The sequence below is a fragment of the Rhineura floridana genome, chromosome 2 (assembly GCF_030035675.1).
Source record: "Rhineura floridana isolate rRhiFlo1 chromosome 2, rRhiFlo1.hap2, whole genome shotgun sequence".
Taxonomy (NCBI): Eukaryota; Metazoa; Chordata; class Lepidosauria; order Squamata; family Rhineuridae; genus Rhineura; species Rhineura floridana.
The window spans coordinates 15,112,693-15,126,524 of NC_084481.1; the positions used below are offsets into that span (position 1 = coordinate 15,112,693).

A 13,832-nucleotide genomic window follows, 5' to 3' on the forward strand; every position below is an offset into this window, starting at 1 on the left:
TACTCATTCGGTCGAATCTTTGACCCATGTGGCACTGGCCTCCTATCGGCTGAGGTTGGCATCTATGGACAGTTCTGCTCTCCCAAAAAAATGTATCCTAGAACAAATAAAATCCCCCTCCTCTACCTCCTGGCTAAAATGTGTCAAACCCATAATGGCAGCTTATGGGATAACTGTAGATCTGTTACCTAGCAATCACTACCCCCGGGCCAAGAAACTTCTAAGAGATAGGATATTATTATATGCACAGAGATAGACAACCTATTCGGCAAATTTATCCCCTTTTTCCCTGGGATTTTCTTGGTATAAAACCTTATTCAATATGGAGCCGTACTTCATTTATTTAACAGCCCCCTCTTTGAGAAGGGCATTTACTGCTTTACGATTCCAGACAATGCCTACAGCCTATTTGGAGGGGCGGTATGCAAAAGTACCACATCACCTTCGGGTCTGCGTACGCCAACTGGGTGAGATAGAAAATATCTCCCATTACCTTCTCTGCTGTCCCCTATATGAGGACCCCAGACTTAGATTCCTAGCCCCTATAATATCTCTGATGACTGAAAGACCTATTATGGAGCAAATTGCCACTCTGTTAGTGGGCAATGATATATATGTAACTCAACAGGTGGCTAACTTTGCTGTTGCGGCAGAGAAGATTAGAGCAAATTATGTAAAACTCCTGGCCATAGCGCGAGACCAGCTTTTATGTGCTTGAAAATGTTGTTCGCTTTGTTCTTAATTGGGAAGTTTTTTATATGATATTGTACCCTTATACCTATTTGTCTCTCAGTGTTTCTTTTTATATTTTGTATCCTGTTTTTATATTCTTGTGTATATTTTATTGTGATGGCATATTGCTGTAAACAATTAAAGTACTACTACTACTGTATTTTTCTGTTTGGCTTATTCTTTAGTTTGTTGTTTAACATAATTTGCCACAATTTCACTAAGGAGGTTGATAAGATAGGCAACATGAATACTTTTTTGTAGCTCACAACATGACGTGTACAACTTTCTAACATGCAAGTTAAGTGTGAAGCATCATGTCACACTATTGGAAAACTGAGGGCAGCATGAAGAAATACAAGTTCATCAGTTAAAGAGGCAAACTGCGGACATATAAGTGGAGGTGTATAAGAATATGGGTTTTTTCTTTCCTCTGAGTAGCTTTTGTTTAGATTTGTGATTGTAACTAGGGCTGTCTCCTCAGTGTAGACTCCTCAGTCAAAAGCACAACAATATTAGAGAAATGGATTATTACTGTAAACCAGAAACCAACATTCTGCAATTAAGAAATCCAAATTCTGCAGATCCCCAGGGAGCATCATATCTAGGGAGGCTGTACCCATTTTTATTGTGGACACAAAAACTCCCTTCAGCATCAACAGAAGGAATAAAAATTTATCTGGGGGAAAAATTCTTGGCTCTTGCTGTGTTAGGCATATGATCCTGTTTGCAAAAGAGTTCCATAGAGAAATGGGAGAAAGGGCAGCGTTCTAGATTATTCCTAGGCAGTAAATTAGTTCACACAAATACGGGCTGGAGTCAACTGAGATTTGAGAAGTGAGGCAGTTCCACTTTTTGGCCACTACCTAATGTTTCCCGAAGTCTGCCAGTATTCTGATAATGACATTTTAGTAAATGTTTTCATTTTCTATTGTAATGGCTGGAATAAAAATTGGCTAGAATGTATTGGTTTATTTTATTTCTAGTATTTATACTCTGCCTTTCTATACAATACATTATCAATTTCCTAATCATGTACAATAAACAGATGTACAGCAAATGGTACAGAGTTTTGAGCAGCAGCAGTCAACAGAGTGGAGCTTACCTAACCTCCCATCACTGCCATCGTTGTGGCTTACTGGGAGGGAGAAAGGCGAGGCAGTGGCAAGTTCGGTGTAATGCGAACTCACTGTCAGGAGTGCCAAATTGGCTCCACTGGTGTTTTTCCATTGCTGACCTCATTGCTACCTCTCCCTTCCACTCCCAGTTAGCCACAGGGATGGCGGTGATACTGCGCCCTACTGACTGCTACTGGTTTTAAGAACTTGGCTGGTTTTCTTGGAGAAGGTTGCAGTAGATTGTACTGCATCCAGTTCCCCATCTTCAAAGAGACTTTTTTTCTCTAATGGGCTGCAGACTTACAAAATGTGGCAATCAATAGCACTAAAATAATCAAAGCAATTCAGAATAAAAAGTGGCTGCAGTTAAACTAATTTTAAGAGCAATTTCCAGCAAAGGCCTCCTAAAATAAAATTGATCTTTGCTGCCCGACAAAAGGCAAGCCATGATACAAATAAGCACATCTCCCTAGGGAGGCTGTTCTACATTCTGGACACCACTGCTGAAAATGTTCGTATGCCTATCCACTACACATGCAAATTGGAAACTTTGATGCAAAATGTAACTGCCACAGTATTTATTAGAGTCGGTAGATTGAACCATATTACTCTGATCTTGTTCTGTCTGTAGTCCTTTTGTTTCTCATCCCAGACAATTAGAGCTTGACCTGCTTATGATGATGCTTATACCTATTCATTGCCCTGTGGAATGCTGACCCACTGCTCTTGAGGGCCAGATAGCACTTAAGTCATTAGCCTTTAATTTTGTCCACCCTCTGCTGAAAATTGAAACAATATATTATTTGACAAGATTTATATACTGCTTAATTGGCAAAAACCTCTCAGCTGTTTACATAAACAATAAAATATTCATTAAGAATATTATAAACTTAAATGCTAACAAATTGTTATAAAATGTATCAAAACAAATAAAATCAGCAATTTTAAAAGAAATATACATAATACAATAACATGTTAAAATTGCATGTCTGGGAATGTGCTTGCCTACACAAAATACTTTTAGTAGATGCTGAAAACAATAAGCTAAGGTGCCTGCTTAATATTAATGTGTTCCACTATTAAGTGTTCCATGATTATTATTATTACAACATTTTTATCCCACCCTCTATCCAAGGCTGGAGGATGTGTTTCTTCTGCTTCTTTATCTTTACAGCTGCTGTGTGTGGTAGGTTAGACTGAAAAAGAGTGGCCCAAGGTCACCTAGTAAGTTTCATGTCTGAATGAGGATTTAAACCCAGGTCTCCCTGTTCTTCATCCAATATTTCCAGGTTTAAAATTGTTTGCATCAAACCAAAAATGTATTCCTTCTTTGCTCTTTGATTTAGTAATGCTGAAAGAAAAAAACACTGTTGCTCTTTGTTAAACTATTTCCCATCGCTTGAGCTGCTGATAATTTTTATCCTTTGCCACCTTCTCAGGCAGAAGATTGGAGTGTTAGGGATGTAAGCTTTTCACAGAAATGTGTTGAACCTAACACAGCTTTTTTTATTAGGATAAGAAAAAAAATTGCCTTGTAAGATTTCTGTTGTGCTTAAATGTCATAGTTTTTCCAGAAACTGACTCCCTTTAAATGCTGACTGAAATGTTGCAAATGTTCTGATGTGCATATTAAATTGGAAGTACATTAGGGCCCCACTTTACGGCACTTTGCTTTACGGCGCTTCACTAATGCAGCGGTCTCAATTAGACTAAAGCCCCACTCATACAGCGCTTGCTCTGCTTTTACGGCAGTTTTTGGGCGTCGCACACCATTCTATTCAATGAGTTCCGCTTTTTGGTGGTTTTCGCTTTTCGGCGGGGGTCCGGAATGTAACTGACCATATGAGTGGGGCCCTAGGTACATCATATCTGTGGTTATAACACAGCTCATGTAAAATCCAATTCATGTAATTCAAATCACATGTGACTCTATTGATTCTCCTTGATCTCTCAGCGGCTTTTGATACCATTAACCATGGCATCCTTCTGGGGAGACTGGCTGAGTTGGGAGTGGGAGGTACTGCATTGCGGTGGTTCCGCTCCTACTTGGCGGGTCGCCTCCAGAAGGTGGTGCTTGGGGAACATTGCTCAGCACCCTGGACTCTCTCGTATGGGGTTCCGCAGGGGTCAGTTCTGTCCCCCATGCTGTTCAACATCTACATGAATATGGTAAAAATAGAAAATTAAGGTGGATGTAGCAGTATAAATCCTGAAAGTATTTATTATAGAATAAAATAAAACAAAAATATATCAATATAACAGAATATTGCTGAAATCATGAAAAATGTTTTACAAAAGTATATAACAAGAACAATATATAAATATGAATATTGTCTTCTTGTGTGGAACAGAAATAATAAAATAATCAAATTCTTATGCTGTAAGGATATTTTCAAGAAGGTCCAGCCATTTCAAGATGGTCCAGCCAGACGCGTTTCAACACACAGTGTCTTTTTCAATGGCCTTAAAGATAGAGTATAAAGCACAATGTAATTTATGCCTTAATATAAGAAAATATTTGATAAAAAGAATATAATGTAAAATATACATACTATAAAACTGGTTCTCAATATGAATTGAATATAATACAGTATCCAATGAATTCTATAGGATATATAAATATACACATGAATGAGTAGAATTAATACAAGAAAAATATATCACAAAATTTTTATACATAAAAGAGAAAAGTTATTTTTTTAAAAAACTTACATTGCAATCAATGCTTATAATGCATTATCCTTGTCCACAAGTTTTTTTAAGCTCTGCTTTTGATGCTCTTTTTATACAGATTGAGGCCAAAAGGCTGTGATGTTCTGGTTAATTACTGAGCACCAATACATCTGTGTGGATTTTCTTAAAGAGATATAACAATGAATAATACTGCATACTAAATTTTTAACGAAACCAAACAAGTGCTAAGTGCAATACATACATCAATTGTATTTCTGCTTAGAAGCTATGTTATGGAAGTGCAATCGCCTTATATGAAAAAGAAAATAAATGAGATGAAATAAATTGAAATTATAGAATGGGTAGCCAGCTAATTTCTTCATTGAGACCGTATGGGCTTATGGTTTTTAAAGTATTTCCAATCAATAAACATACCTAAGTGTAGGGAAAAACCCAGATTTGTCTTTAAACGTGCACCAAATTTACAGGATCTTTTGGTACATTCAAATACTCAGGTGACACCTAGGACCACCACCTCCTTCCTTATATCTAATCCACCAGCAGGAAACTTTCCATGTGGTAATTGCAGTGTGTGTAATAATAACAATAAGATTAAACATTTCTTCAATATGTTCAATAATAGGAAATTTCAGGTTAGAGAATTTTTTAATTGCAATACACAAGGGGTTATTTTTGGTATCACATGTCCCTGTAACCTTTCTTATGTAGGAATGACTACTAGGAAAATCAGGATCAGGATATGTGAACATAAAAGTTTTATCAGAAATTTGAGACGTAATGCCCCTCTAGTTAATCATTTTAGCAATCAGGGTCATACTGAATCCGATTTAAAGTTTTGGATTATAGAAAAAGGTAAAGGAATAGGTAAAAATTTGAACAATTTTCTGCTAAGAAGGGAGTTATTTTGGATTTATACTTTAAAAACCATAAGCCCATATGGTCTCAATGAAGAAATTAGCTGGCTACCCATTCTATAATTTCAATTTATTTCATCTCATTTATTTTCTTTTTCATATAAGGCGATTGCACTTCCATAACATAGCTTCTAAGCAGAAATATAATTGATGTATGTATTGCACTTAGCACTTGTTTGGTTTCGTTAAAAATTTAGTATGCAGTATTATTCATTGTTATATCTCTTTAAGAAAATCCACACAGATGTATTGGTGCTCAGTAATTAACCAGAACATCACAGCCTTTTGGCCTCAATCTGTATAAAAAGAGCATCAAAAGCAGAGCTTAAAAAAACTTGTGGACAAGGGTAATGCATTATAAGCATTGATTGCAATGTAAGTTTTTTTAAAAAAATAACTCTTTTCTCTTTTATGTATAAAAATTTTGTGATATATTTTTCTTGTATTAATTCTACTCATTCATGTGTATATTTATATATCCTATAGAATTCATTGGATACTGTATTATATTCAATTCATATTGAGAACCAGTTTTATAGTATGTATATTTTACATTATATTCTTTTTATCAAATATTTTCTTATATTAAGGCATAAATTACATTGTGCTGTATATTCTATCTTTAAGGCCATTGAAAAAGACACTGTGTGTCGAAACGCGTCTGGCTGGACCATCTTGAAATGGCTGGACCTTCTTGAAAATATCCTTACAGCATAAGAATTTGATTATTTTATTATTTCTGTTCCACACAAGAAGACAATATTCATATTTATATATTGTTCTTGTTATATACTTTTGTAAAACATTTTTCATGATTTCAGCAATATTCTGTTATATTGATATATTTTTGTTTTATTTTATTCTATAATAAATACTTTCAGGATTTATACTGCTACATCCACCTTAATTTTCTATTTTTACCTTTGACATATATTAAGGTTCTATTTTACTTGTTTTGTTTATAGTTATATCAACATCTACATGAAACCATTGAGTGCAGTCATCCGGAGCTTTGGAGTGTGTTGCCATCAGTATGCTGATGACACGCAGCTCTATTTCTCCTTTTCATCTTCTTCAGGTGAGGCTGTCAATGTGCTGAACCGGTGCCTGGCTGCGACAATGGACTGGATGAGGGCTCATAAACTGAGGCTCAATCCAGACAAGACTGAGATGCTGCTAGTGGGTGGTTCTTCTGACTGGATGGTGGATGTCCAACCTGTCCTGGATGGGGTTGCACTCCCCCTGAAGGACCAGGTTCGTAGCTTGGGGGTTCTCCTAGAATCATCTCTGTCACTTGAGGCTCAGGTAGCCTCAGTGGCATGGAGTGCCTTCTACCAACTTTGGTTGGTGACCCAACTACGTCCCTATTTGGACAGGGATAACCTGGCTTCAGTTGTCCATGCTCTGGTAACCTCCAAATTAGATTACTGCAATGCACTCTACGTGGGGCTGCCTTTGAAGACGGTTCGGAAACTGCAGCTTGTACAAATGCAGCGGCCAGATTGGTAACAGGGACCATACGGTCCAAACATATAAAACCAATTCTGGCCCGCTTGCACTGGCTGCCTTTATGTTTCCGAGCTCGATTCAAGGTGCTGGTTTTGACCTATAAAGCCTTACATGGCTTGGGACCACAATACCTGATGGAACGCCTCTCCCGATACGAACCCACCCGTACACTACGTTCAAGATCAAAGGCCCTCCTCCGGGTGCCTACACCAAAGGAAGCTCAGAGAATGGCAACAAGGGAGAGGGCCTTCTCAGTGGTGGCCCCCAAATTATGGAATGATGTCTGTGACGAGGTGCACCTGGCGCCAACACTGTTATCTTTTTGGCGTCAGGTCAAGACTTTCCTCTTCTCCCAGGCATTTTAGCATGTGTTCTATATTGTTTTTAATTTTTTTAATTGTGTTTTAAATTGTTTTTTAAAAGATGTATTTTAAATTGTATTTGTTTTTAGTTACTGTAAACCACCCAGAGAGCTTCGGCTATGGGGCAGTATACAAGTATAATCAATCAATCAATCATATTTTTGTATTTGAAAGTTTGTAATTGGCTATGAGATGTTTATTTAAATTTTCTTCATTGAGATTTCTCACAAGAATAGAAAAAACTGCTTTTTCCATTTGAGCTATTTGCTAACAAATTGTCTTTTTTAAAAAAAAAATATCTTAATTTCTAGTTTTACTATGGGTAAGAGCTAGCAGGAGGAAATAATGTTGCTGTTTTTGCTTCTCAAAGGTACTGCAACAGTCACCTGCAGGTTCTTGGTTTTTTACCGAAAAAGGAGAGGAAGAAAAAGAATGATCCGATAGAGGAGGTAAAAGTTCGGCACCAGATGGATTCTATGGCCTTCAGTCTGACAGTTCCTCCACTGGCCTTGAAGATACCCAATGGCCTTGATGGAATGTCCCTCTCTCCACCAGGGGCCAGGCTTCCTCTCCATTACTTGGAAGCAGAATTGGAAGACCCCTTTGCTTTCCATGAGGAAGATGAAGAACTCAAGAAAGGGGCAACAGTGAAGAAAAAGTTGCAGAGCAAATTAGCCCAGAACAGACAACGTCAGAAAGAGACAGAGATTCTGAAAGTTCGCCAAGAGCACTTTAGCCCCCTTCCTGCACCTTTGCAGCAACAGCAGCCTCTGCAGCAGCAACAGCAGCAGCACTCCCATCTCTTGCCATTATCAACTTCTTTAAAGCCAGCAGGGCTCCCGCAGGGCCTAGTCTGCAAGTCACCTCAACCTCAGAACACCAGCCTACCAGTGCAGGGAGTGACACCCACCACACACACTATAGCACAAGCCAGGCAGTTGTCTAACAAAAGACCGCTGCCTCCCTTGCACCCCACCAGGGCTCCTGGCCCAGACCCACCCAGGGTTGACAGGATCCTTATGAAAGCCACAGCCTTCTCTCCACACTCATCCTGTATGAGCCGGCTACAGAGACTGGTGAAACTGTGCACTCAGAAACAGCAGCTGGATGCTGATCTGTTCCCGCATTTAGGTAGGTGGAGAATTAATTGTGTCCTGTGTTTATTCAGTTTAGTAAATTTGCAATATATGGGTAACAGGGTGCAAGCAAACTAAAGTAAATTGTATGCTTGCAAATGCATGCTTTTTATGTGAATGGGCAAAATAGACTAAGGTGTTTCCACATACTGCCTCATCGCTAAGTCCTGTAAAATTCAGCTTGTTGCTATTAAGCAAAAATCTCATGGTTTGCCCTTTTCTCAAGGCAGTTCTTTGAAGCATATAAGAAAAGGGAATGTGAATGTAAGCCTGAGGACCAGTTTTGGCTTTTGTTATGTGCATAAAACAGGAATTTAGGATGTTCGAAGAGTTGCTATGATATAAATGTATGTGGTTATGCAATCCAGGGTAGCAGAAAATGTAATAGCAATCATGGAGATATGACTGACAAACAAAAATGAAGCAACCACAAACAAACACAAGGATATTCTAGCATGTACTGTGTTGCTCTCTTCCTTGGATGCACCCCTTTCCACAGATTATCTTTGTACGGTTAGCTGTTACTCTCCTATGTAGCAATAGCCAGAAATGAGCCATTTCTTCCTTCCACTTTAGAGGTGGAGCTTTGATTATGTTGATGCTGCTAAGCCTAACCACAAAAGACATGGACTTCATGTTGGGAAAGGAGGTACAGCCAGGCTTGCTGGGCAATGGGTTTTGGGGACTATGCTTGTCTGCCTTTGCTCATTTGGGCAGATGAGAGAAGAGCAGTCCTACATATGGCCATATAACCTTGATGGGGATGGTGAGATTACAGTTGTTTGGGAGACTTCCAGATCTGCAGGACATTTTTTTTGTTATGTATTTTAATACGCATACTTATAATAAGGGTCTGATCCATGTTGAGGCCCTCTGTGTGCTACCACAACTCATTTGACTACAGGCATATTATGTGTACTTGCACAAGAAATTCAGGATTACTTGAGGATGGCTGATAAATGATCACTTCCTTTCATGTTTTCCAGGGTTGGACTGGTCTGAAGATAGTGGAGAAGAATTGGAAGAACTGGAACAAACCTCGCCATACGAAGTTGCATGGTCTATCCGAGAAGCCCTCAGATATGAAAGGAATGAGTAAGTGCATACAATTAAGGACAGAAGAATGAGTAATTAAGTACAGAATAGGAAATAATAAACAGTTTACTCTTCTTAAGGCTCTGTTGCCGGGGGGGGGGAAGCCACTGCTGAAGAGTGTGTACATACAGACTTGGGGTTGTATCCAAAGCTCTCTGTAAGCAGAGCAGACATACTCATGCACAGAACTTCACCTTCCTCTCCTCTTCCCTGCAGATCCTCAAAATCTGCTCTGGAACATTGGGGGATCTTCAGCACATTTGGGGGGTGCACAAGGGGCTGAATGGAAGGGGAGAGAAGAGGAAGGTGAAGTTGCTTTGCATGAGAGGAAGTCTGCTTGTGCCGTGTTGGATTCTGCCCTTGGAGGTCCTAGCTGTGATGATTAGATTAGTCCTGATTCTGCAAAGCATTTCATTTTGTCTTTATTTTCACCACTGACTCTATCGTTGTTCAGCAAAGGCTTAAAAAATGATCTTGAAAACATTTTGTTAAAATGTCATGTAGTTGGATGCAAGTGAATTATTCAGCCAAACATTTTAGAAATAGCTGGTGAACTTCTTTCTCTATCATGCCTGAAAAAGAATAATACAGAAACTGAGGTCAGGATCAAAATAACAAAACTTGATCAGTGATCTTCTTGTCCTTGGTGGTGGTTTTGACCTGTTTCTGTCTCAAGAACACATTATAGTCCAATCCTAGGAGCTTCTGGCACGATAAAATAGAATTGGACACAAGGGCTGCTTCATTGCATGATATCACAACTTGTGGTATTGCTCAAGCAAGGCCATTGCACCACAACAGTAGTTTATGTTAATGCTGCTACACTTGCAGTAGCCACTCTCAACGAACATAACTTAGAGCTATTGGGCTGTGCTGCTGCATGTCACAATAGCTGAGGGAAGGGGATGGAGTTAGAGATTATCTTTGTGCCATTTAAAGGCCTTTTGAGCAGAAAGCCAGCTATGTGGATGCATTTGAAATAGTATAGAAAGAAGTCATAGTGGGAGGGTCCTATTTTATTTTGTTTAATTTTACTTATTTTCTGCATTACCCATGAATTCTGTAATTCCCAGGTTGTATTTGCAATAATTACATTTATTGTAATCATTGCAACAAATTACAATTTTATTTTAATTATAATAAAAACATAAATGCTTAGATTCTGTGCTCCCATCAGCAGAACTCTACTTACAGGATGCTCCCACTGACGGGAAGGAGGTGGCGGCAATTTTCATCAATTTTCTTGCAGCCCTCTTTGCCCGCTGAAAATCTGCTTCATGCCTTTACAGAAGCATGGATAGTGGTGTTCTGGGCTACAGGGGGAAGGAGGGAGCTAACTTTTTCCATTTGTAGAAGGGACGTTCAGGTGCAAGCTAAAAATAATGACCAATTCAATAAAACACACCAAAGAATTAAATCATGAGAGTAAAAGCAGAAATAAAATCAGGCAGTAAAACTTCTCAAATAGTAAAAGCCTGAGAAAATAAAAACATGTTTGCCTGATGAAAAAAGACATTAGCGTGGGTAAGCCTCTCAGAGGAGAAAATTTCATAAATGGGGTGCCACAGCTTTCTCTGTAGTTGCCAGTCATCTCACTCTCCAATGGTAAGGGCCTCCAAAAATAAATGCAGTGGCTGAGTAGGTTGATGTGGAAGCAGACATTCCTTCTGGTACCCAGGACTTGCTGTATAGAAAATAATGTAGTGGTATATGTTTGTGTAATGTTTATTTGTTTATTTTTAAGAGTTTTGAGTAGCAACCACTTTATCAGCTGTTTTTCCCTTCCCACACAATCTCACAGGCCAGATTATGATGATGATGATGCTAGCGGCAGGAGTTCCCGGATTTCCCAACTTTGCACTTACTTTCAGCAGAAATACAAGCACCTCTGCCGCCTGGAGCGGGCAGAATCTCGTCAGAGGAAATGCCAACATACATTCCGGAAAGCATTGCTGCGGGCAGCCAGCAGAGAGCCGGAGTGTGCTGGGCAGCTGATACGAGAACTCCGAAGAGCTTCATGTACTCTGACCAGGTAAGAGGCCACCCACATCAGTGCTTCAACCTGGCACTACCACTGTGGACATATATATCTCCCAGTCATTTCAGCAGAATTTTGAATGCAGGTTTTTGTGGGAGCTGAGTCTAAGAGCCCAAATGTTCTAGTATGCCATTTTGGGATATTTGTTTAAAAAGCTATGGTAAATTCAACCGCTAGCTTTCCATGACTTGACTGTTACTGAAGTCACAAACACCAATCCAGCACATTTGCTGTCACACCTGCAGATGTAAAGTAGAAATAGAGCTGTGTGTCATTAGCATATTGATGAAAACACTCCAGTTCTCTGGATGACTCCGCTCAGCAGTTTAATAAAGATGTTAAACAACATGGGGCATAAGACTGACCCATATGGAAGCCACATTGGAGGCTTTGTAACTCAGTGGTATAACATGTGCTTAACACACAAAAGGTCCCAGTCCCTGGCATCTCTGGTTAAAAAGATATCATATAACAGGGCCATGAAAAAATGTCACCTGACACCCTGTAGAACTGCTGCAAGTCAGAGTGGATGATACTGGGCTAGACTGATCAGTGTTCCAGCTCCATATAAGGCAGGCTCATATGTTCTGTCAATTGGCATTCTTACGTTAAGCATTTGTTTTTGTGTATCTGACTGCAGCACTGGCAGAATACCATAATTTGTGGTGATGTGGTACAAAAATTGCTGCTGCCTGTGTATTCTAGACACAACAAAGCTTAGGTCCTTTTTTAATGAAACAGGCTTTAAACGTAGCCCTACCTTTAAAGGTAGGCTCAGCTGGTGGAAGGCACACAAAAGCTACCCTTGAAGACTGCTGCAACTGGCACAAAATGCAGCAGCCAGAGTGTTAACTGGTACATCTACTTGGACCGTATAACCCTAGTCTAAAAGGTTTGCATTGGCTGCCTGGATGCTGCTGAGTGGTTTAGTTCAGAATAAGGCCTTCTTAGTGGTGGCACCCCAGCTGTGGAACACTTTTTTCCTTTGAAGTGTGACTGGCCCCAGCATTGTTTAGCTTTTGGCAGCAGCTGAAAACCCATCTCTTCCTCCAAGCTTGTGGTGGAGATGAGGGGATGAGATATTGGGCCACCTGGTATTGTTATAGGAAGCAGATTGTAATTAGGCTTGGAATAGTTTTATTGTTTTATCCACTGATTTTTATTGTATGTTTTTGTATTGGTTTTTATTTGAATGTGTCCTGCCTTGAGATTGCTTGGAATGAAGTGCAGGATATAGATAGATAGATGTGATTTAAACAAATAAATACAATATAGTAGAAAACACATAAAATATGTATTAAAAACATAATCAGAATAAAAACATTCCATCATTGGTGCTACCCAAATACCTTGGAAAACAAAAAAAAATTGCCTAGAGCAGAAAAAATGTCAACATTGGTTCTAGGAGGCTTTCCTGCAGAAAGCGTTCTATAGATAGGGAGCTACTACAGAAAAGGCCTGTTCTCTTGTTACCACCTTTCGGGCCTCCCTCGGAGGGGGCACACAGAGAAGGGCCCCAGATGACAGTCTCTGGGTACAGGCAGGTTCATATGCGGAAAGGCAGTCCTTTAGGTACAGGGGTCCTGAGCCATATAAGGCTTTAAAGGTCAAAAGCAGCATTTTGAATTGGGCCCAAACCAATGGGCAGCCAATGAGTCAGGCCAGAACCAGAGTTGTATGTTTGGGCCTTTTGTTCCAGTTAACATTTGAGCCACTGTGTTCTACACTACTTAGTTTCTAAACTATGTACAACACATGGCAGTAGTTTAACATGGTAGTCACCAGAGCATACACAACTTGAGCCAGGCTGTCCCCATCCAAATAGGGTCATAGCCTGGCCACCAGCTGAAGGTGGTAGAAGGCACTCCCTGCCACTGAGGCCACTTGTGACTCCAATGAACATGTTTAATCCAACAGTACTACCAAAGTGCGCACATGGTCCTTCAAGGGAAGTGTAACCTCATCCAGAACAAGATGTATTTCACTCATCCAGACAAAGGATCCACCCACTTGTAATGCCTCTGCCGTATCTGGATTGAGCAGCAGTTTGCTGCCTCTTACTCAGTCTATTACAGAGGACAGGCACCAATGTGCCATATTCGCTGTCACACCTGCTTGAGTTGTAAAAGAGAAATAGAGTTGTGTGTCATCAGCAGACAGATGACAGCACACGCCAAACCTCTGGATGACCCCACTCAGTGGTTTCACATAGATGTTAAACAGCATGGGTGATAAAA

At 39.7% G+C, this 13,832-nt stretch overlaps 1 protein-coding gene across 4 annotated transcripts in view; it reads left to right on the top strand.

Annotated features, from left to right (window-relative positions):
* INO80D (INO80 complex subunit D) overlaps window positions 1-13,832 on the top strand; it is a 46,206-nt gene that overhangs the window by 15,928 nt on the left and 16,446 nt on the right. For 3 of the 4 annotated variants that reach the window (XM_061607900.1, XM_061607901.1, XM_061607902.1), the window contains 3 exons: window positions 7,697-8,457; window positions 9,449-9,557; window positions 11,359-11,589. In XM_061607900.1, the coding sequence (XP_061463884.1) occupies window positions 7,697-8,457; window positions 9,449-9,557; window positions 11,359-11,589 (1,101 nt within the window). Of the gene's footprint in view, window positions 1-5,746; window positions 5,831-7,696; window positions 8,458-9,448; window positions 9,558-11,358; window positions 11,590-13,832 lie in introns of those variants that run through there. The other variant, XM_061607903.1, reaches the window with a different exon arrangement.